Genomic DNA, 24,783 nt, shown 5'->3' on the forward strand with positions numbered 1-24,783 from the left:
ATAGTAATAATAATAGATGAGATAATGATGAATAACAATAACAAAAATAATGGTAGTTATTATGTGTGTGTGTGTGTGTGTGTGTGTGTGTGTGTGTGTGTGTGTGTGTAGTAATTTAGTTGCCAGAGGCTTGACAAAGTCTTAATAACATCGTTCTCCTCGACGCGGGTCAGCTCGGCATTGTCGCCCATGAGATCGGCCACGCCATTGGGTTCGTGCACGAGCAGAGTCGCCCCGACCGTGACGACTATGTGGTCATCAATTATGGCAACATCCAAACTGGCAAGGAAAACAACTTCAATAAGTACAGCACGTCAGTGGTCAACACCTACGGCATACCATACGACTACTCATCCGACATGCACTACGGCTCTACGGTGAGGGACTTTGCATGAGTATGGTTTCCTTCTTACCATGATGACTATACGCTCCCCTATTGTAAAACGTCTCGTCGTCTTAGGGCCAGTTTTACAATCCAATACAGCAAGTTTGCGAGCTCCCCTACCAAACGGGGGCCTCGTGGTGCAGTGGTTAGCACACTCGGCTCACAATCGAGAGAGCCCGGGTTCGATTCCCGGGCGGAGTGGAAAAATTTGGGCGGCTTTTCTGATACCCTACGCCCCTGTCCACCCAGCAGTGAATGGGTACCAGGTAATAATCGGGGGTTGTGTCCCGTCTCCTGGGGTCTGTTCCCTTCTATAATTCCTTCCCCCCTCCTGTCTCTATCCGGCATATGACCATAGATGTTGCGCCGACTAAACCAAACTTTCCTTTTCCCCAACCAAACACAAAATACGACGAAAATTCCTTGTAGCTCTAGTTGATATAAAAAGGTGGAGGGAATTTTAGGAAACTACACAGGAAATCTCTTAATTAGTATATCATATAATGAGTAGAAATAGCGGATCATTGTAGTGGATATGGTTTGGTTGGGGAGCTTACAATGACAGAGAGCCAGTTTCACAGTTCCCCATGATGGGTTCGTAAGCTCCCAAACCAATACCAGAGCCTTCGAAATTTCCTTGTATAGTGTCTGGTGTTTATATTTAAGTTCACAAATTTTATGAAACTATACAGGAGAAGTCTTGTGTATTTAGTGTGGCATCGAAGGCCTCACCATTTTGGATTGTATGGGATTCTATAGTTTGGTTCGGGCTGTTACGAAGACACTGTGTTGGACTGTGAAATCGGCTCAGAGTGTTGGACTGTCGAACTGGCCCTTAACTCCCCGCAGCAGACTCTCCCCTTGACACATTTTTCAGGGCTTCACCAACAACGGCAAGATGACCATCGCCACCCTATATCCCTTGGCGCAGGAGCTCATCGGCCAGCGCACGGGACTCTCTCACAGGGACATACTATTGGCCAACACCATGTACGGCTGCATCAGTGAGTATGATATATGAGTAATTAAGGGGCTACTATTACACTGGGCAAATTTTCCGTCGATCTTCAGTCAAACCACGATTTCCGCTGGCGTGGTTCTCATTTGTTTCTTGTTATTGCTGATGATGATGATGATGGTGAGTAATACCGTCGTCCTTCGGTGAAATCTACCGTAGCTTTGGAAGATCGTGGACACGTCAGAAAACCGAGGAAATAAGAGAACCACGCCAGCGGAAATCGTGGTATGATCATGTTTCCTAAAGGCCCTTCAATCTAAGCGAGAAAAATGAGAAAAAATCAACACTCACGCAAACCATTTCATAATATATATCAACGCATTTGTTTATGCATCATCTATTTTTTGGGGTTTATATCATGGCAAAAATGTGGCCCGTCGCTGGTACACGGTAGAGCCACAAATTTGGCCTGTCGCTGCTACCGGGTTTAAAGAAAGGCGTGTCAGTGGAAGCGACAAACAATGAAACTCTAATGTAAGTAAGTTACGGCACATGTACAGTATTTTTTTTTATCCAGTTTCCCTTATCCAGTTCTTCCCTTAAGTTGTGGCTGCCATTAATATTACTATAATTTACAAAATGAATTGCTTAATCTTCCTATTTATAAGTTATATTGAACGTGTTGGAGTTCTAATTTCCACGTACAATTTTTTTTTCCATGCAAAAAAACAAGAGAGTTAAGTGTAAGAGTGCTGAGTTGTAGTTTTCAATCTCCTTGGTAACAGAATAAATTTAATGAAATACTATATGAATTTATGAAAAATGGTAGTTTCTGATTACTAAATACTTGATGCTCACTTAATGTTCGTTATTTTTCTATGGTATATTGTAAACACGGCCAATTGCTTTTCATCAGTTTTTAGTGCCCTGTTCTCTGCAGTAAACGTATCTGAAAGAATAAATTTTAATTTGAGGTTTATATGTATGATACATCAGTCTTAACCACTTAAATGTGGTTATGCTTTACCATAATTTGATCATTACCTTGAAAGTCTTGTTTTGACACACCTGCCATATTTTCCGTGTTATGTCTAAATACAATAACACAAATTGTCCCTAATGTTTGTCAGAGAGGCCTCAGAATTACCCTAAAAACTACGCGCTTCTCGCGCTCCAACCACCCAGCATTTTGAGCTGGGCTAAGACACCATCGCTTCTCACATCAACTATTCCTAAAGGTCAAAGAGGAGATCAATCTGGTTTTCATAAGTGTTTTTTAAGGTTCATGGCACAGAAGGGTCAAACTACCACCAGGGTCATAAAACTACCCCTGGAAAGGCCTACAGCTCCTACGAAAGCCATGTCAAATATGTGAGCTTGGGCGACGAAATGTTTTAAAATACGCCCAATAGCCCCAATGTTTCAAGGTCCTAAATACGCCCCTGGTCTCCAATCATTTACATTCCGCAGCAGTGTTGCCTCTCTGTTTCCTACCGATATTTTCATCCTGACTGCGAGGGGAGGAGGCATGCTATAAAAAAAAAATGTCTGTTCAGAGCATGAAGTCGGTTCAAGGTGTGGCAGATTCCTGAATTCCCATGAGTGCGGCAATGCCAGTTCGACCGCCAATTATCCGATTAGCACCGTCTCCCTACTTACCCACCCACAACCCACCTGTTTATCTCTCTCTCTCTCCCTCTCGACCCGGGGGAGGGACCTAAGGGGACACGCCGACCACCAACACCACCACCACTACCACCACCACCAAAACGTGGCAATATGGGTAAAAATCGTTGCCACATGTCATAGAATTTATACAAATCGTTGTTATAATCCTAAACATCGACACTCATCGTACTATGTAGCTTCCTTTACTATATACAGAATATATAAAATATCACAAATAGCACAGGGATGGGAAATAAGAGAAAGACGCATGTACGAAGGTTGATTTGGCAGGATGGCTAGAGGTAAGCGACGATACCAGCTCCACCCTGAACCGACTTCATGCTCTGAACAGACTATAACTGCATGCCTCCTCCCCTCCGCGGCCTCACACAACTTTGAACTCTTGCTCACCCCTATCCGAGCCAAATCCTTTATGCAAGTGTTAACCAGCATTTTCATTCCTTCGTCCCTCTCTTTGATAATGTCTGGAACAGCCTTCCTTGGTCTATATTCCCTCCTGTCTGTGACTTGAACTCCTTCCTATGCCGAAAAATGAGCACGTTTGCTTACTCGGACTTATTGTAGGAATTGATCTTTTTTACAAATAATGTTTATATCGCTCCTATTTTAACACTCGCCAGGCTTCAATCACCATTACTTTTTCGAACCGTTTCCATCGGCGAAGTATCCATGCACTTACCATGCACTTTGAATTGGATGATGAAAAAATCCCATCGCGATAGGAAACAAACATGTATGCATATGGTAAGGTACTAGTATTAAATAATTTGACCGTCGACACCAACTAAAATGATCAACAATTTTCATTTTTTATAGATAAGTGGCTTGCTGCTTGCGGAGTGAACGCCGACCCCTGCCAGAACGGCGGGTTTTATGGAAAAGGCTGCGCTTGTGTGTGTCCCTCGGGCACCTCAGGGGCCAACTGCCAGACAGTGACAGGAGACTACTACGGTGATTGGCCGCCGCTTTGCACACCTTGTCTCTGGAGCTCTCAGAATACCTGTTCTCTTTGTTCCTCTGTAGTGAGGAAGCACCTTACGATAGCTTGGCTCTTGGGATAAAAGAGGATAACAGTTCAACCTTCAATTACAGTGTAGTCCAAGAATTCCTCATTAAATCATATCTATTGCTCAGCGAACCATTTTGAAAAATTGGAATGATCCAGTGACTATATAATCGTTCTTTTTCTAGTGGATTATGCAAAATCCGGCTGTTTTGGCATAACTGTTGACACCAAACCTCGTCTTCCACAGACGACTTGACGAATCCCTGCACTGAGAAAGTAACTCAGGAAGGCCTCCTCACCTCGCTGGGCTATCCAAGCAACTACCCAAATAGTGAGTGAAAGATTTACATAGATTTACATAGAAAATCAGACCACACAGACCCCATGGTCCAGACTAGGTGGCCTGTCCCTAAATCTAAGTGCTTCTACATTAGTCAGATGGCTCCTAAACGTTGCATTTCCTTTCTAGTTGATATTAAGTTGAAGGAAGTGACGGTCGAGCTTGTTTTTTAAAGGAGTCAATCGTGTTACACTGAACCACTGAAGGTGGGAGCTTATCCCATTCTCGCACTACAACGTTGGTGAAGAAAAGAAGAAAAGAGAGAGAGAGAGAGAGAGAGAGAGAGAGAGAGAGAGAGAGAGAGAGAGAGAGAGAGAGATTTGTTTGTGTGTGTGTGTGTGTGTGTCTTGTACTGAAGCCAGACACAGTGTGGGTGGGCGGGCTCCCTTTGTGTGGTGTTGTCTGTTCACCCTCTGTTCCGTTCTCCCTGACCCGGCAGTCCAGTGCGTCAAGTGGATTGCAGCTCCCGTTTGCCACGTGCCCCGAGTGACCTTCTCAGATTTTTACCTGTACGAAAAGAGTCCCTACTGCGGCTCGACTACAGAGACGTGCTGCTACTTTGATGGTCTGGAGATCAGAACCGACAACTTGTACAACGGTGAAGTGTGAGTATACAGAGACCCTGCTCGCTCTGGCTTTTTTTTTTTTTTACGTGTACGCCTGTAGCGCCGGTAGGCTCTCTTGAGGGGCCTGGATGGAAGTCGGCCCCAGCTCGTCATGGCGCAGGGCAAGTTTTTATAGTGGCGCCATCTTCTCTTGGCTCATGCTGCCCCCCGGAACTCGTTCTTGATTCACTTGGACGGTTTCCTCAAGAGTCCGGGTTGATGGGTGGTCTTCAGGACAGCATGTGGGTAGTTTTAAGCCACTCGGCGGTGACTGAAAAATCCGAGGTGGTAGCGTGGGGATTCGAACCCGCGTCGTCCTTCACGCGGTGAATGTGGGCCCAGCACGCTACCACTCAGCCACCGCCTACCTGCCCCGTGACGGCGAGCAAGGCTGCCACTGTTACTCTTACAAGGCGTATTCACTTCTAATTATTACGTAACAAGTTTAGTTTGTGATATTCCTTTGTGCCACTAAACTTGCACGATGGTGACCGTGACCACTCAAGGTCTTCCAATCCTCGGCAGGTATTGTGGCACGGACATCACTGCAGGCCAGACCTTCACCGGAGCCGGTCAAGAGATGATTTTATACTTCAGGGCGATAAGTAATAATCTTCGCAGGGGATGGTCTGCCCAACTCACCTTTGTGCCGCAACCGGGATGCACGTAAGTGACAAAAAAGAGGGAGGGGAGAGTCTCAGGACCAGTGAAGAGTAGAATCACCCTTCTGCGTTGTACCTTCATCAGCCTGTGTTTACTCGTAGATCGCAAATATTTTACGTCCTAACGATTCCTTTATTTTTGTTTCTCTTCAGAATCACCACTGCAGAAACCCCCACCCTCCCTCCCTCAGGGCTCGGTCCTTGGCCCAGTGCTCTTCATTATTTACATCAACGACGTGGATGTTGGACTCAATAACCGCATTAGTAAATTTGCAGACGACACAAAGATTGGTAACTCGGTTCTCACTGACGAAGACAGGCAAAGCCTCCAAGAGGATTTGCACAAAATTTCAGCTTGGTCGGATAGATGGGAGATGCCCTTTAACGTAGACAAGTGCCAGGTCCTTCAAGTTGGAACGAGGAATAAGAAGTTCGAATACGAAATGCGCGGCGTTAAACTCAAAAGCGTTCAATGCGTCAAGGACTTGGGGGTCAAAATAGCGTCAAACCTCAAATTCTCACAGCAATGCATCGATGCAGCAAATAAAGCGAACAGAATGTTGGGCTTCATTAAAAGAAACTTTGTATTCAAGAATAAAGATGTAATACTCCCGCTCTACAACAGTTTAGTCAGACCCCACTTGGAATATGCGGTACAGTTTTGGTCCCCCACCATGCAAAGGATATTGCTAAATTAGAAGGTGTTCAGCGTCGGGCAACGAAAATGATCCCTTCCTTGCGCAACAAATCCTACGAAGAAAGGCTTTCTACCCTTAATATGTTCTCTCTTGAGAAACGTCGCCTCCGAGGAAAATTGATCGAATGTTTTAAAATACTTAATGGTTTCACGAATGTAGACAGATCAACATTGTTTATGATCGATGACAGTCTGCGCACGAGGAACAATGGCGTAAAACTCAGATGTAGACAAGTAAATTCAGATTGCACCAAATTTTTCTTCACCAACGTTGTAGTGCGAGAATGGAATAAGCTTCCACCATCAGTGGTCCAGTGTAACACGATTGACTCCTTCAAAAATAAGCTCGACCGTCACTTCCTTCAACTTAATATCAACTAGAGTAGAAATGCAACGTTTTGGAGTCTTCTGATTAATGTAAAATAACTTAGGTTTAAGGACAGACCACCAAGTCTGGACCATGGGGTCTGTGTGGTCTGATTTTCTATGTAAATCTATGTAAACCACCACCACCACCACAGCAACAACCACCACTACAGAACTCACCACCACAGCAACAACCACCACTACAGAACCTACCACCACCACCACCACAGCAACAACCACCACTACGGAACCCACCACCACCACTACAGAACCCACCACCACCACAGTAACAACCACCATTACGGAACCCACCACCACCACTACAGAACCCACCACCATAACTACAGAACCCACCACCACCACTACATAATCCACCACCACCACTACAGAACCCACCACCACCACCACCACTACAGAACCCACCACCACCACCACTACAGAACCCACCACCACCACTACAGATCCCACCACCACCACCACCACTACAGAACCCACCACCACCACCACCACTACAGAACCCACCACCACCACCACTACAGAACCCACCACCACCACTACAGAATCCACCACCACCACTACAGATCCCACCACCACCACCACCACTACAGAACCCACCACCACCACCACCACTACAGAACCCACCACCACCACAGCAACAACCACCACTACAGAACCCACCACCACCACCACTACAGAACCCACCACCACCACTACAGAACCCACCACCACCACTACAGAACCCACCACCACCACTACAGAACCCATCACCACCACTACAGAACCCACCACCACAACCACCACAGCAACAACCACCACTACAGAACCCACCACCACCACCACCACAGCAACAACCACCACTACAGAACTCACCACCACAGCAACAACCACCACTACAGAACCCACCACCACCACCACAGAACCCACCACCACCACTACAGAATCCACCACCACCACTACAGAACCCACCACCACCACTACAGAACCCTCCACCACCACTACAGAACCCACCACCACCACTACAGAGCCCACCACCACCACTACAGAACCCACCACCACCACAGCAACAACAACCACCACTACAGAACCCACCACCACCACTACAAAACCCACCACCAGCACCACCACCACAGCAACAACCACCACTACAAAACCCACCACCACTACCCCCACAGCAACAACCACCACTACTAAACCGACCACCACCACCACCTAAAAAACCCACGACCACCACCACCACTAAAAAACCCATCACCACCACCCCCAGAGCAAAAACCACCACTACTAAACCGACCACCACCACCACTAAAAAACCGACCACCACCACCACTAAAAAACCCACCACCACTAAAAAACCGACCACCACCACCACTAAAAGACCCACCACCACTAAAAAACCCCCAACCACTAAAAAACCGACCACCACCACCACTAAAAAAACCACCACCACTGAAAAACCGACCACCACCACCACTAAAAAACCCACCACCACTAAAAAACCCACCACCACTAAAAAACCGACCACCACCACCACTAAAAAACCGACCACCACCACCACTAAAAAACCCACCACCACTAAAAAACCCACCACCACCACCCCCAGAGCAAAAACCACTACTACTAAACCGACCACCATCACCACTAAAAAACCCACCACCACCCCCAGAGCAAAAGCCACCACTACTAAACCGACCACCACCACCACCACCAGGCCTAAACCACCAAGATGTTTAATTCAGGCTTTCAACGGAGTGTTCTACTGGTCCTCCCCAGGATTCGGGATCACCAAGTACCCGAATAACTTTAACTGCGCCGTGCGAGGAGTTTCGGTATGTGCCTTACTTTTCTGGCCGTGGTGGGTGAGGTAAGTAATAGCTCATTCCAGCTTCACAAAGCGTCCATGATATTACGAGACATGATATTCTATACCAGAGGAGAAGAAAGCCGAGTTAGTGCACTGCCTAAGATCATTGTTCTGTCTGCCATTCCTATTCGCTTGCGTTTCCATGTTATTGTTCAAATCAAGAATTACTGTTATAAAACGCCTTGACGCTGAGTATATCTAAGTAGTCAGGGCATACACTATATATCTCTCGCATTTCCTGGAAGCTGAGAAGATGGCGCCACTATAAACACTTGCCTGCGCCATGACGGGCTGGGGTTGACTACAATCCAGGCCCCTCAAGAGAGCCTACCGGCGCTATAGGCGTACACGTAAAAAAGAAAAAAAAAAGACTTCCAAGTAAGAAAGTGCATTTTACACACACACACACACACACACACACACACACACACACACACACACAATCAAGAGGAAGGTATCAGGACACCTCTTCTCACGTAATTGACTGCTCTTTCGGCCACCTCCTCGGACTCTTTACTGGATCAGCGAGTAGTGGGCTACTTTCTTTTATTGTTTCCTTTTTGTGTGCCCTTGTGCTGTCTCCTTTGCTGTAAACACACACACACACACACACACACACACACACACACACACACACACACACACACACACACACACACACACAGAGCTATAGTTATATATCCTCGAAACACGCCACTAACAATCTGACTCGGGCAGTATCACAGTGTCCACGATAATAATTCCACTCGACGTAGTAGTGGAGTGATAAAAGGTGCTCCCAAGAGTTCAGGGTTTATGAAAGTAATAAACTGCTCCGTTATTTTTGTAGCAAACCCGCATACAGGCAAACAAGTCAGGGCTTATAGAAGTGTTCCTTTGCTTCTTCAGACGAGATCCATGTTGACGCTGAAACTGGAAACGTTCACGCTGCAGGGAGAGGTGAGAAGATGTGTGGACGGCGTCAAGTTAACATTCTTGTACAATCGAACGACAACGTGAGTAGCGTGTGTGGTTTGTTGCTTGAGTGACTAAAGGTGTCAGTGTGCATGCTTAAGACATAAGAGTAACAGGTGATGCCTTATACAGCGGAAAAGCTGGAAAGTTTCGTTTAGTCGGCGCAACATCTGTGGTCATATGCCGGAGAGAGACAGGAGGGGGAAGGAATTATAGGAGAAGGCAACATCTGTGGTCATATGCCGGAGAGAGACAGGAGGGGGAAGGATTATAGGAGAAGGGAACAGACCCCAGGAGACGGGACACAACCCCCGATTAATACCTGGTATCCATCACTGCTGGGTGGACAGGGGTGTAGGATATCGGAAAAACCGCCCCAATTTTTCCACTCCGCCCGGGAATCGAACCCGGGCTCTCTCGATTGTGAGCCGAGTGTGCTAACCACTGCACCACGAAGCTCCCCCCTTATACAGCGGCAGGTAAGGGTAGGTGTCAAGGGATGGTCCGCTTGTTTAATGGGTAGTCGTTGCATTAGTGTTAATGACTGGGGTGGGTGGAATGGTTGGGCGTTTTGTCCCTCGACACGGAGAGTTATGGTGTTATGGCGAGGTTTATAAATGAATGAAGGGCTTTAATAAGGGGGATATTCATAAGGTTTTGTTGGTAAGAGAACCGGGTAGGACACGAAGTAATGGGTTTAAACTGGATAAATTCAGATTTAACAGGGACATAGGCAAAAATTGATTTACTAACAGGGTGGTGTATGAGTGGAATAGGCTTAGCAGTCATGTGGTGAGTGCCAATACAATTGTCACATTCAAAAATAGATTAGATAAATTCATGGACAGCGATATTAGGTGGGGTTAGATACACGGGAGCTTAGGTTCAAAGGAGCTGCCTCGTACAGGCCTACCGGCTCTTGCAGACTCCTACGTTCTTATGTTCTTATATTAAGGAGGAAGAGCGGAGTGGGTTTCCATACTTAATTCACATGTTTGGTTGGCAACGAGAGATGGGAACGATGCCCAACGTTACCAGATTACCGTACGCATAACATTGTATTTTCCTGTTTCTGGGATGGGTTTCATCATATTGGTCTCCCAGGCGTGGTGACGTCACGCGCAGTTGGGAGAATTCCTTGGGCGTGTTTCATCACCGCGCCACAAGCACTTCCAAGTAGGATTGGGGGCGGTCTTGGGAGAAACCAGCGTTGCCAATCTTTCGCGTCGCTTTGACGTCTAATATGTCTTCAATTAACCTAAATAACACTTATTATGTATAGTTATGGAGTTATAAATATAAACAATTGATATTTACTTGAAATACAGCGATAGTATCTTCATTGTAAGGAATATGTGCACGTATTTTTGTTCCGTCTGCATCTTCAACGGCACCACGGTGTAAACAAACCTTTAATGAGTCGTGAGTAGACCCTGGCCCGCAGCTTGTACTGTGCATCAAATAACACTTGCACATTGATGCCGTGGTAGTACTTGCGGTTGACGTACACTTCTTCGTGCTCATGTGGGGCCACTATTCTTACGTGGGTGCCATCAACAGCACCCACCACACCGAGAAAACCAGCAATTTCGGCAAACTCCGCCGTCATTCTCTGCTGAGCCCCCCGGTTTAAAGGGAAGCCCATGAACCGCCTCATATCCTCTTGTGTCACGAGAGCATCCACGGTCTGGGTGATGATTCTGCTGACTGTGGCCCGGGAAACTCCAAAGTCATCTGCGCTGCACTGCTGCATTCTCCCGGTGGCGAGGTATCGCAGAGTCAACGCCACTTTCAGCTCCGCTGTGGCCGCACGGCTCCTCTCAGTCCTGTTGCCAGTCACGTGTCGCACCAAGTCAGTGACGAGCAACAGGCCACGATCCACCCTGTACCTCTTCTTGAACTCGGTGTCATCGTACTGGTTAAAGATGTCCCTTCTCGCGCGAAAATTCCTTGGTCGGTGCTGGCGGGGTTGTTCACGGGCTGCCATGTTTACAGTCTGACGCTTGGAGCCTTCCTTGGGAGCGCTTGGGAGACTCCGCACGGCCTCCCAAGGCGGCGATCGAGATAGGCAGAGTTCCAAGGCTTGGGAGCTTTCGTGAAACATGCCCAAGGTTTCTCGCACGCTTGGGACTCCTTGAGCACACCTCCAAGGACTTGGGAACTTTGATGAAACCCACCCCTGGCCCATAAATATTGCAAAAAAAAAGAGCAGTAATAATTACCGCTTTTAACGATAATTATAAATGCATATCGTTATCTTTGTGGGTACGATAGTTTTTGGTCAGAAATCGGCAAAAACAATACGCCAACTACGACAATCTGGTAACGTTGACGATGCCACTACAGACGACGCTGGGTAGGCGGTGGCTGAGTGGTAACGTGCTGGGCCCACATTCACCACGTGATGGACGACACGGGTTCGAGTCCCCACGCTACCACCTGGGATTTTTCAGTCACCGCCGAGTGGCTTAAAACTACCCACATGCTGTCCTGAAGACCACCCATCAACCCGGACTCTAGAGGAAACCGTCCAAGTGAATCAAGAAGGAGTTCCAGGGGGCAGCATGAGCCAAGAGAAGATGGCGCCACTATAAACACTTGCCTGCGCCATTATGGGCTGGGGCCGAACACCATCCAGGCCCCTCAAGCGAGCCTACCGGCGCTATAGGCGTAGACGTAAAAAAAAAAATATATATATATATATATATATATATATATATATATATATATATATATATATATATATATATATATATATATATATATATATATATATATATATATATATATATATATAGAGATAGAGAGAGAGAGAGAGAGAGAGAGAGAGAGAGAGAGAGAGAGAGAGAGAGAGAGAGAGAGAGAGAGAGAGATAACCTTGTTCTTAATTTAATCACCAGGTTGTGTGGATCTCAATCAGGGAAAGTCTTTACATCGCCATCTTTCAATTTCAACGCGAGATTCTTCACCGACCCCACGAGGACCTATCAGGGCTACAACATCTCCTTCACGCCTGCAACCACGAGTTGTCACCAGGTAAGGAACGTGTGGATTTATCTGAGCTTCTCCGGCAATACACAACTGTGCTGCTTGCTAAGTTGTCACCAGGTAAAGGGACTATGGGCCGTATTTTAAGACATTTCGTCGCCCAAGTTCACATAGTTGACAAGACTTTCGTTTGAGTTAGGGCATTTCCAGGAGTAGTTTTATGACCCTGGTGGTAGTTTGACCCTTCCCCAGTAGCATGAGCCTAAAGAACCACTCATTAGAACCCGACCGACACCTTCTTTGACCTTTAGAAAGAGTTGATGTGAGAAGTGAAACTGTCTTATAATACAACCCTATTACACTGGGCAAATTTTCCGTGGATCTTCAGTCAAACCACGATTTCCGCTGGCGTGGTTCTCATATTTCCGTGGTTGTCTGACGTGTCCACGATCTTCCAAAGCTACGGTAGATTTCACCGAAGGAAAACGGTATTACTCGCCATCATCATCATCAACAATAACACGAAACAAATGAGAACCACCCCAGCGGAAATCGTGGTTTGACTGAAGATCCACGGAAAATTTGCCCAGAGTAATAGTAGCCCCTTAAGGAACATTGTGGATTTATCTGAGCTTCGCTACTTCGGCAATATACAACTGTGCTGCTTGCTAAGTTGAGATTCTCGCCAGATGGACATATTGACAGTAGATGTATAATATTATCCATTGTATATATATTTATTTGTGTTTAATAATAGTAAGATAAATTATGGAACATAGTTTGTATTTGAATTCGACCCATCGTACAAGCACATACGAGAGCTGCTTATAATCCCTGCTCGATGCACCCTCAAGCCTGGTATCATAATCACTATGGTATCCATCCACAGATAATCACGGCAGCTGTTGGTCAGACTGGCACAATAACTTCCCCTCCAGCAGAAAAATACTGCGAATACCGAATCCAGGTAAAAACTGATGTAACACAAGAAAGGTATTAGTGTGTGTCTCTCTCCACAACACTGCCACTCCTGCGGGGGTGTCGACAAGAGATTTGTTTGGTCATGTCATCTATTTTCATCAAACCTTAACCCGTCCGCTGCGATTGGCACGAATTTGGCCTTCACTGGCAGCCTGGTAACACATACTCCTCTGCTTTTTATTATTTATATCAGTGACTTGGACACAGGAATTAGTAACGATGTTAGTAAGTTCGCAGATGATACCAAGATCGGTAGAGTAATCCAATCAGACAGCGACGCTACCGTTCTCCAGGATGAGCTTGACAGACTATATGATTGGGTGAGGAAGTGGCAGATGGAATTCAATGTCGGGAAGTGTAGCATTTTGAGTGTAGGTAGGAATAACCCCTTACACAATTACTCCTTAAATGACACTCCTCTGAGCAGGTCTGGGCGTGAGAGAGACTTAGGAGTCCTAGTGAGCGCTGACCTCCGTCCTAGGGCTCAATGCATTCAGGCTAAAAATCGGGCAAACAGAGTACTAGGTTTCATCTCAAGGATCGTGAGCAATAGGAGCGCTGAAGTCATCCTCAAACTTTACTTAGCACTAGTTAGACCTCATCTCGATTATGCAGTTCAGTTCTGGTCCCATATTATAGAATGGATATCAAGATGTTAGAATCTGTACAGAGGAGGATGACAAAGATGATTAAGGGGGTGAGAAACTTGCCTTATGAAGACATGCTGAAGCAGTTAAATCTACACTCTAGAAAGGCGAAGGTTGCGAGGAGACTTGATCGAGGTCTATAAATGGATGAAGGGATTTAATAAAGGGGATGTCAATAAAATTTTGAGAGTGAAAGAGCCAGGTAGGACGCGTGGCAATGGTTTTAAGTTAGACAAATTCAGATTCAACAAAGACATAGGCAAGAATTGGTTCACCAATAGAGTGGTGGACGAATGGAACAGGCTTGGGAGCCATGTTGTGGGTGCCAATACCATAGATACATTCAAGAAGAGGTTAAATAAAGCCATGGATGGTGAGGTAAGGTGGGGTTGAGTGTACAGGAGCTGCCTTGTATAGCCTGGTAACATATAGTCCCAGGTCTTTCTCTGCCTCTGTGGTGGATAATGGAGTGTTTCCCATGTGGTACTGGTATGCTGGATATCCCTTCACTGTTAGCCTGGTAACACATACTCCCAGGTCTTTCTCTGCCTCTGTGGTGGATAGTGAAGTGTTTCCCATGTGGTATTGGTGTGCTGGATATCCCTTCACTGGTAGCCTGGTTACATACACTCCCAGATCTTTCTCTGCCTCTGTGGTGGACAGTGGAGTGTTCCCCATGTGGTATTGGTGTGCTGGATATCCCTTCACTGGTAGCCTGGTAACATACACTCCCAGGTCTTTATCTGCCTCTGTGTTGGATAGTAGAGTGTTTCCCATGTGGTATTGGTGTGCTGGATATCCCTTCACTGGTAGCCTGGTAACATACACTCCCAGGTCTTTCTCTGCCTCTGTGTTGGATAGTGGAGTGTTTCCCATGTGGTATTGGTGTGCTGGATATCCCTTCACTGGTAGCCTGGTAACATACACTCCCAGGTCTTTCTCTGCCTCTGTGGTGGATAGTGGAGTGTTTCCCATGTGGTATTGGTGTGCTGGATATCCCCTCCCAAGATGCAGGACCTTACATTTTTCTTCATTGAAATGTAGCAGCCAGTTTTTGTTCCATTCCTGTAGTTGGTGATGTCTTCTGGTAGGAAATCCGCATTCAAGGGGTTAAAACAATCACCACCAACTCCACAAAAGGTTACATTATACTTGAGTCCTCCACACGTACCATGCGCTTGCTTCCTCCAACACTCCAGTGATTTATAATATTATCACTTGCTTATCCCCCCTTCAAACACCCATTTTCCTTCGAGCAGGTCGCCAATGAAACATTAGAGGCCCGTTCCATATCTACCTCTAAACCAACGCAACTCTTTTTTTTTTCTTTTTTTGTCCAAAGGCTCCTTCTGGAAGTCGCGTGAAGGTCGATGAAGTTACATCAAGGATTCTAGGGACAAGGAACTGTGAAATTGACTGGCTTCTGCTGAACGGGAGGAGTGAGAGGATGTACCCGTCAGACACCAGCTTAATTATCTGCGGCAAGAGGGTAGTGTCTTCACCTCTGACATCCAAGACCAATGAGATGTACGCAGCTTATCAAGGCACCAGCAGCAGCAGCCGCGGTGTCACTATCAAGTATACCGTCATCTAAGTCAAACGTTCCTGGATTTTCTCGCTCACTCCGTGGACGATGCAATCACTACTCCAATGTATCTGTACGGGCACGAATTCATTATTACACCTGCGACCCTTTCAGTTTTTTTTTTTTTTTTTTACAGCAAAGGAGACAGTTCAAGGGCACACAAAAAGCAAACATTAATGGAAAAAAAGCCCGCTACTCACTGCTCCTAAAAAGAATCCAAAGAGGTGGCCGAAAGATAGGTCAGTTTTGGGAGGAGAGGTGTCCTGATACTCTCCTCTTGAAAGAGTTTAAGTCGTAGGCAGGAGGAAATACAGATGAAGGAAGATTGTTCCAGAGTTTACCAGCGTGAGGGATGAAAGAGTGAAGATGCTGGTTAACTCTTGCATAAGGGGTTTGGACAGTATAGGGATGAGCATGAGTAGAAAGGCGAGTGCAGCGGGGCCGCGGGAGGGGGGGAGGCATGCAGTTAGCAAGTTCAGAAGAGCAGTCAGCGTGGAAATATCGATAGAAGATAGAAAGAGAGGCAACATTGCGGCGGAATTTAAGAGGTAGAAGACTATCAGTATGAGGAGGAGAGCTGATGAGACGAAGAGCCTTAGCCTCCACTCTGTCCAGAAGAGCTGTGTGAGTGGAGCCCCCCAACACCTGAGATGCATACTCCATACGAGGGCGGACAAGGCCCCTGTATATGGACAGCAACTGTGCAGGGGAGAAGAACTGGCGGAGACGGTACAAAACGCCCAGCCTCGAGGAAGCTGATTTAGTAAGAGATGAGATATGAAGTTTCCAGTTGAGATTTTGAGTTAAGGATAGACCGAGAATGTTTAGTGTTGAGGAAGGTGATAGCTGGGTGTTGTCAAAGAATAGGGGATAGTTGTTTGGAAGATTGTGTCGAGTGGATAGATGGAGAAACTGTGTTTTTGAGGCGTTGAAGGACACCAGGTTCTTCTTGCCCCAATCGGAAATAATAGTAAGGTCTGAGGCTAAGCGTTCTGCAGTCTCCAGCCTTGAGTCGTTAAGTTCCTGAAGGGTGGGTCTTCTATTAAAAGAAGTTGAATAATGCAGAGTGGAATCATCGGCGTAGGAATGGATAGGACAGTTCGTTTTGGAAAGAAGATCATCAATGAACAACAAAAAAGAGTGGGAGATAGGACAGAACCCTGTGGGACACCACTGTTAATAGATTTAGGAGAAGAACAGTGACCGTCTACCACGGCAGAAATAGAACGGTCAGAAAGGAAACTGGAGATAAAGGTACAGAGAGAAGGATAGAAACCGTAGGAGGGTAGTTTTGAAAGCAAAGATTTGTGCCAGACCCTATCAAAAGCTTTTGATATGTCCAGCGCAATAGCAAAAGTTTCACCGAAACGGCTAAGAGAGGATGACCAAGAGTCAGTTAAGAAGGCTAGGAGATCACCAGTAGAACGCACCTTGCGGAACCCATACTGGCGATCAGATAGAAGGTCAGAAGTGGAAAGGTGCTTTTGAATCTTCCGGTTAAGGATTGATTCAAAAGCTTTAGATAGACAAGAAAGTAAAGCAATAGGACGGTAGTTTGAGGGATTGGAGCGGTCACCCTTCTTAGGTACAGGCTGTATGAAGGCATACTTCCAGCAAGAAGGAAAGGTAGATGTTGACAGGCAGAGGGGAAAGAGTTTGACCAGGCAGGGTGACAGCACGGAGGCACAGTTTTTAAGGACAATAGGAGGCACTCCATCAGGTCCATAAGCCTTCTGAGGATTGAGGCCAGAGAGGGCATAGAAAACATCATTTTGAAGAATCTTTATAACAGGCATAAAGGAGTCAGAGGAATATGCCCAGAATCGTCCAGAGTGGAGTTTTTAGAAAAAGTTTGAGAGAAGAGTTCAGCCTTAGAGATAGATGAGACGGCAGTGTTGCCGTCAGGACTGAGGAGTGGAGGGAAAGATGAAGAAGTGAAGTTGGAGGAGATGTTTTTGGCTAGATGCCAGAAGTCACGGGAAGAGTTAGAGAAAGCAAGGTTTTGACATTTTCTTGCCCACGATGTTTCTTTGTTTAAAATCATATCACTGGTAAGCCAAGTCAGCTGATAAACGAGGAACAGTAGCATCCTTATAGTGTTCTACAATAACCGCCCCAAGAAAATAAATATATGCAGCAGCTTCATGTATCATTCATACCCTCTCTCTCTCTCTCTCTCTCTCTCTCTCTCTCTCTCTCTCTCTCTCTCTCTCTCTCTCTCCCCCCGTGTCATTGCAGACATGCTAGTGTTATGCACAGAAATTTACTGATCACGTGAGTGCCGGCTACGTCGTTTTTTCCGTATTGTCTGCAAAGTTTGTTTTTATAGCAAGGGAGGAAGCTCAAGAAAAAAAGCCCGCTAGAACCTGCTCAAATGACAACAACAACAACAACAACAACAATAACGCTACAACCAGAAGACGAACATGAAAAAAAAATAAACGAAGAAAAAGAAGAAAAAGAGGAAATGGAAGACAAAGAACAAAAAAAATAGAAACAAAAGCAAAAAAACTATAAAAAAACAAAAAAACAAGAACAAGAAACATATATATGGTGGAGAAGATGAGGAACAACAAGAAAGGTAAATGAAGGATACGAAGAACAACGGATAAAGAAGAACAAAAAACAAGAACGGAGAAAGAAGATAAGGACAACAACAACTTGAGATTCAGAGGGAAAATAATGAGAGGCCAGGAGAGAGGTCAACTTCGAAAGGAGAGATGTCACGATAATCTCCTCTTCAAAGAGCTAAAGTTGTAGGCAGGAGGAAATACGGGCGAGGGAAGGCTGTTCCAGAGATTACCAGCGGAAGAGATGAAAAAACAAAGATGGGAATTTGACAGACAAGGGATGAGGAGATAGGAGAAGACAGACTGGGTACAGATTACAAGAGTCAGACAGGGATGTGTCCTGTCGCCAGACTTCTTTTCTCTATACGATCAACGAGTGATAGGAAAATTGGAAGATATGGATGGAACCCTTTATCAGGCACTCATTGAAATCGGAGTTATATCATAATAAAACTATAGTAGGTCAAAAGTACAATAAAATATAAGACACTTTTACTGATGAACAGTTTTTCAAAAATTTAAAAGTCTTGGGGCATTTAACTCCACCCGAAGTGACTACAAAAGGTAACCTTCCCGGCTCGCGGTAAACCATGCATGACTGCTGACAGTCACTTGGCCCAGGCCACGGTGAAATGCATTTGAACATATCTTATTATATTATATGACCAAAAAGGCTACACCAGTATTATGTAATAAACAATTTTTATTTACTGAAACTCATATAGACATTTGAAGCTTTATTGAAGCACATAAATGTATTTAATTAATATATTTATATAAAAATATATGCATAATCATGACCCTTCCTCATAAACTTGGCATGAAATTATAATCTTCACAGTTTATAGATCTGTATATTTTCTCACCTAAAGATATGGCAAAAAATAATATATAACAGATCCAGTTTATCCTTGAAAATATGATATGACTAATTTTAATCACATACCACATTACCATCATAAATAGAAATTACTAGTAGTTTCATCAGAAATATATGCAAATGATTCACATATGTCTCTAAAAATGTACTTAACAGAAAAAAAATATTTGTTTCTTGAGTAAATACATTGTTAGGTTGCAGAGAAAGAAAAAAAATAAAACATGAAATGCTTTCCACAAACCCATTACTTCACCTACATGATTCATTAGACTGTTTAGTGAAATCTATTTAGCTTGAAGAAAGTCTACAAAGCAGTTATTGGTCTGCTTTAGACATAGGTTTACTTTGCAAACAGAGCAGGCTATGTGTGATCTTATGATGTTACCCTTTCTGCTACAGTGCTTGCAGGTTTGCCTGTCAACATACATAGGAAATGAAATTTCCTGCTGTCCAGTTTAATGCAGTCTTCTGGGATGGTGACTCTTTGTCCCCTGACTGCAACAGGCATTTCAAAGTCAGGAGCTGAGCTTGAGGAGTCTGAGTTCCTCAAAACTCGACCAAGAGTTGGTTTGGTACACCTTGTGAAGCTAGACACTGCTAGCCTGAATTTCTTGAGAGACATGAATTGAGTCTTCAGTGCCTCACAATCTCTCTTGTAAAGGAGCCAGGAATTAACAGAGCATAGGTCCAAGACATAGGCAAAGAGCCTTAGATAGTATCTCTTTGACTTCATTGGAGTCCTGTAAAGCTGTACAAGCATGTTACTCTTATCAATCCCCCCCATATGAGCATTGTACTCTGACACAACAAGGGGACAGTCCACCTCCTCCTTCTTCTTCTTTTCCTTGATGTACCGCTGTATCTTCTTCAGTGGGAAGACACCTTTGTCATTTGTTACTAGTGTCACAACCTTATTGTCCTTCCACCTTACTACTAATATCCCATTACTTGAACAATAGTCAAAACAACCTCTTTTGGTTTTAGTGTTTCCCATATCTTTAGGTGACATAAGTGGAGGTCTCCCAACTCTATTATCCCTTGCAGTGCCTGTGTACCTACAGTTATAATGCTTCTTGAGCATATTGGCTAGATGTAGGCTGGTGAAAAAGTTGTCTGCATATATAGAACTAGTAGTAGTGCTGGTGATTGTTTTAGCAAGGGTCAAAACAACCTTAGTGCTTATCTTTTCACTACTCTCAGCTTGTGTAAGGGAAACTGGGTGTGCAGTGAATGTAGTTCCCCCTTGATACAAAATAATGTCATGTATAAAACCATCATCACTGGCACGACAGTAGAGTTTGAAACCCCACTTGGTTGGCTTAGATTTGATATACTGTCTGAGATTTCCTGCTCTTGTGCCTTTATAACCTACCATAACTTCATCAATGGATTGTTTGGTAGAAGGAGGAATTTGCTGAAATGTTTTTCTAATGAAGTTAAACATTGGTCTGATCTTATAAAACCTGTCATCTGACTCCTCAGCAAACTCATTATCATTGAAATGTATATGTCTTCTCCGGTATTTGAATTGTTTGGATGACATCACATTAGCTACTTGGGGGACTCTTGTCTCATTTGCCCAGTAATCCTCCAAAGATGGTAATTCACAAACTCCCATATACAAGAGTATGCCTATGAAGTTCATAATTTCATCCCTGTTAGTGGCAAATGACGTGTTTATGTCTATTTGTTTCACATACAAATTTGTTTGGTAAACAATATGATCTATGACTTCTAAGGGAAAAAGCTTCAGGAAATATTCATATGGTGTAGAGATATGATCAGGCTGTGGGTATGGCTTCTCGGGAAGAGGAGGTGGGTAGGTATATATCATTTTTTTCCCATGACGGTGATGAAGCTGAAGTGGTGTTTTCTTGATCGCTTCCATCCTCTCCAGAGTCATCTTCCACATCAGCTATTGCAAGGTTCCTTGTTTGAGAAGAAGCTGCAAATAAATAACAAAAGAATAACATAAAGCCTTACCTTAATATTCTTACAAAATAAAATAGAAATAAATTACCCTACTTCAGTGGCAAAGATGACTTTGTAAGACTAGCTTACAATAAAGCAAAATGTGTCATACACAGATGCAAATATAGCCTAGTCTTAGCTGAGTACGTATAACTTTTCTTACAATAAAGAGAGCAAAATATATACGGTTCGTTAACAAATAATATAACATTACCATTTTCTAACTCTGTCGTAAAACAACAGCTGAATGCATCAATTACAATAATGTACACTATATATAAGTATAAATGAAATTTAAAGTACCGACAGCCAATACGACGATGATTTAAAGCCCATTTAAAAGGGATTTTGAAAGAAAAAAAGGTAGCCTATTTAAAGTGTTTAGAAATTATCATCGTAGATTGATGCTTGCATTTGTCACACGCTCAATAATAATAATGATAACTAAAAAGTAGCAATAATAATAATAATAACAGCAACAACAACAACAAGAGCAATAACACCTTACCTTTCTGACGCTTGAGCTGGTGGCTAGGCCTGAGTTCATCTTCACTGGAAGAATCCTGGGATAGCACAGGCTCGAAGTCAGGGTCAGCGTCATCATCAGCAGATAGGTCAAGCTCTTGGTCATCATCACTACCAGCAGGGTTGGTTGGTACAATGACTTTGCGGTTTTGACCGTAAAATGAAGTGAGGCTGATCTGTAAGATAAAAAAAAAAAATATTCACACTGTGTTATGCGGAACTACGTAATATAGAAATTCAGCTTTAACTCTGACCTCATTATACGAATTTCTTAGTGTATATATATGTATTAATCATAAAAAAATATTATATATGTGTGTAATGACGAGCAAGCGTCAATCCCGAAGCCCCGGGCAAAGTGACCGCCAGCAGTCAAGCATCATGCTCGACGCTCCGGGCATGTTGTCACCAGCAGTCACTTCATATTTCACTACATATTTATCAAAGTAAGTTTATCACTTACCAAAACTTTTTATGTATCATTAGTTAGCACAACTCTTCAACTATCCACAGTAAAGAATACAGACACTTACCGACATTCTGTAGTATGCAGAGACGAGATGAGTGGAGAGCACTCAACGTTAGATGCACCCCGTCTCGAAGCCGATCACACACTGCCGTGTTTGTCTTGCTGCCCAGCCAATAAAAACAAAGGATTCCGTCTGCTTCATGAGTCACAACATAGAAGAGTGTTTTGTGATTGGCTGACGCCCAGAACACATCAGCTTGGAGTTAACGGATATATACGAGGAGGCCGAGAAGATGGCCGTTTTAAGTGACTGTTGACAGTCACTTGCCCGATAAAGGGTTGGAGGTAGAAATGTTAACAATATAAAGTATGTAGACGACACTGTACTTTTGGCTGACTCAGAGGAGAAACTACAAGCACTGGTGTACAGGATACAGGAGAGCTGTGAGCGAAAAGGGCTAAAAATCAATGCCAGTAAAACAGTGGTTATTGTGGTTACAAAGAAAAAGTAAATTTCGAGTGGGGATACGGATTGATGAAAGGCTTATTGAGCAAGTATAAAAATTTAATTACCTTGGGAGCATGTTTAGTGAAGACGGAGAAAGTGAGAAGGAAATAGGCAGGAGATTATGTATAGCAAAGACGGCATTCGGAAATATGAGGAAACTGCTGAATAATTTGAGTATGAATATGGAAATGCGATTGGGATTATTAAAATGTTTTGTGGGGTCAACTTTACTATATGGTTGCGAAACATGAACAATCATAGCAAATACAAAGAAAAAGATAGACGCAGCGGAAATGTGTTTTTAAGGAGAATGTTGAGAATTCCCTGGACAGACAGTGTGACAAACCAGGAAGTTATGCAAAGAGCAGCAGTAGATAGGCAATTAATGAAAAGTATAAGAGGGCGACAACTAAAGTTTCTGGGTCATGTGCTAAGAAGGAGAGGACTAGAAAGTGACTGCTTGCTTGGAAGAGTGGAAGGAAGAGGAGCAAGAGGACGTCAAAGAATTAAATTTATGGATAGCCTGCTACAAGACATGGATGGAAGACACAGTGTGGCAGAAGTTATGAGAATGGCTGATGATAGGGAGAGATGGAGGTCCGTGATCGCCGACGTCACAAGACTGGCACCTCGGAAAAGGTAAAGGACGCACCGTAAGCCTTCTACGCAGTGACGTACCGAGGGGGGGGGTTGACATGCCCCCCCCCCCCCCCCTTTTGCAAAGAAACATAATAATGAATAAATAAATGTTACGGGAAAATAATAGGAATATGTATATTAGTATTACGATTACGAATGTGTGTGTGTGTGTGTGTGTGTGTGTGTGTGTGTGTGTGTGTGTGGAGTTGAGAGCTCAGTGGCACCGAGTGACCGAGTTATTTCCCCTTTGGTTTTGTTTTGAGTTAATGGTAGGATATAAGGTTTGCTCTGAGTGAAAAAAAAGTAAGGCGTTAAATGATGGGCTCATAAAATTGTGTGTAGAGTGCGATGTCAAGCTGTCAACTGGCGGACGGGTGTTTGTAGCGGGTGACAGGAAGAAGAGGAATACGAGATTGGGATGGCTCTGGCAGAGAGAGAGAGAGAGCACGAAAGTCGTAAGTGTGCCTTCTCTCCTTCTTGCCTCTCAAATTTACTTGATTTTAGGTGTAAGGTGCAGTCAAAGTGATTGGAGGACTATATAATTATACTGTAGAGGCACCAAGTGAATTTGTCTGGTGACAGTGGTGAGTATGAAATATAATTCTGTATTATGACGGGGAGAGTGGCAGGCGACGCGAGACGCGTATGGGACCTGTAAGGTCGACCTTTGCCGCTATATTACCACCTTTAATGACCGTTTTGTGCTTGACAGTGGACAGTGTAGAGTGGCTGAGTGACTATTATATGTTCAGCACCTGAACAATGGAGCTGTTGAGTTGAATAAGAGCAGGTGATCTATTCTGAGAAACATTAATTGACGACGTAGGCTCACATAGCCTATTCATGTTATCCGTATAATATTTTCTGACCACAAATTTCAAATTTCTGAAAATTATGATTGATAGATTTCATTTTCTGTTTATGTAGTACTTTTTTACTGTAGCGTGTGTCATTCCTTGAATTCCCGCAGGCTTGGGATTTGTGCCTTTCCATTCTTTACATATTTCCTCCTTGGTCACAAAACGCTTCACGTACGTACTCTAACTGGTGTAGGAAAGTCACCACTGACTCGGCTGATGCCCCGGATAGTTCAGTTAATCAGGTAGGTAAATAATGAAATAATGATTAAGAATAATTACTGCAGAACACGTTAGGTGAAGAATCAGCAGCCAAGCCTAATCTAAAGCAATAAGTGACCCAGGTTTTCTCATGAGTTTGGAAGTGCTCACCTCAGTTCTAAGTGTCACTAAACCCTTGCCAGAAAAGATGCAGGGGTCACAACAAGAACTGATAATGCTCTTGGAAGTGTACAGAGCTGCATAGATGCATTTCAGTCCTATCGTGATGGAAATAAGTTCAACCAACTTTTTGCCCAAGCTGAGGAAAGGTACGGAAGCCAGAAGCCTTGAACAATCAGTGGTCATCAGAAACATAATTAAGGCTAACCCTCCAACAGCAAATGGCATGCTCCTTCCTTCTCCTTTGTTGTTTTACTTG

General features: G+C 44.2%; 2 protein-coding genes across 2 annotated transcripts in view; one reads left to right on the forward strand and one right to left on the reverse strand.

Annotated features, from left to right (window-relative positions):
• The window catches only part of LOC127003208 (protein SpAN-like), a 32,497-nt gene extending 17,342 nt beyond the window's left edge, over window positions 1-15,155 (forward strand). The window contains exons 5-13 of the mRNA XM_050869583.1: window positions 174-377; window positions 1,263-1,389; window positions 3,849-3,983; window positions 4,286-4,369; window positions 4,818-4,983; window positions 5,509-5,649; window positions 9,458-9,564; window positions 12,424-12,559; window positions 13,401-15,155. Of these exons, the coding sequence (XP_050725540.1) occupies window positions 174-377; window positions 1,263-1,389; window positions 3,849-3,983; window positions 4,286-4,369; window positions 4,818-4,983; window positions 5,509-5,649; window positions 9,458-9,473 (873 nt within the window). The 3' untranslated portion in view covers window positions 9,474-9,564; window positions 12,424-12,559; window positions 13,401-15,155. The remainder of the gene's footprint in view (window positions 1-173; window positions 378-1,262; window positions 1,390-3,848; window positions 3,984-4,285; window positions 4,370-4,817; window positions 4,984-5,508; window positions 5,650-9,457; window positions 9,565-12,423; window positions 12,560-13,400) is intronic.
• Window positions 15,156-20,698: 5,543 nt separating this feature from the next.
• Window positions 20,699-22,474, reverse strand: LOC127003596 (uncharacterized). Its single transcript, XM_050870506.1, has 3 exons — window positions 22,204-22,474; window positions 21,654-21,846; window positions 20,699-21,119 (listed from the first exon to the last, which is right to left on the reverse strand). The coding sequence occupies exons 1-3, from the start codon at window positions 22,207-22,209 to the stop codon at window positions 20,956-20,958; spliced, it is 363 nt and encodes a 120-aa protein (XP_050726463.1). The 5' UTR covers window positions 22,210-22,474; the 3' UTR covers window positions 20,699-20,955.
• Window positions 22,475-24,783: the final 2,309 nt, after the last annotated feature.

Source organism: Eriocheir sinensis, chromosome 25 (assembly GCF_024679095.1).
Source record: "Eriocheir sinensis breed Jianghai 21 chromosome 25, ASM2467909v1, whole genome shotgun sequence".
Lineage (NCBI taxonomy): Eukaryota > Metazoa > Arthropoda > Malacostraca > Decapoda > Varunidae > Eriocheir > Eriocheir sinensis.

Bases quoted from the DNA above. Each gene is read 5' to 3' on its own strand.
- LOC127003596 (XM_050870506.1), bottom strand. The intron at 21,120-21,653 runs GTAAGGTGTTAT...ATTTATTTGCAG, and splicing joins CCAGCTCAAGCGTCAGAAAG to CTTCTTCTCAAACAAGGAAC.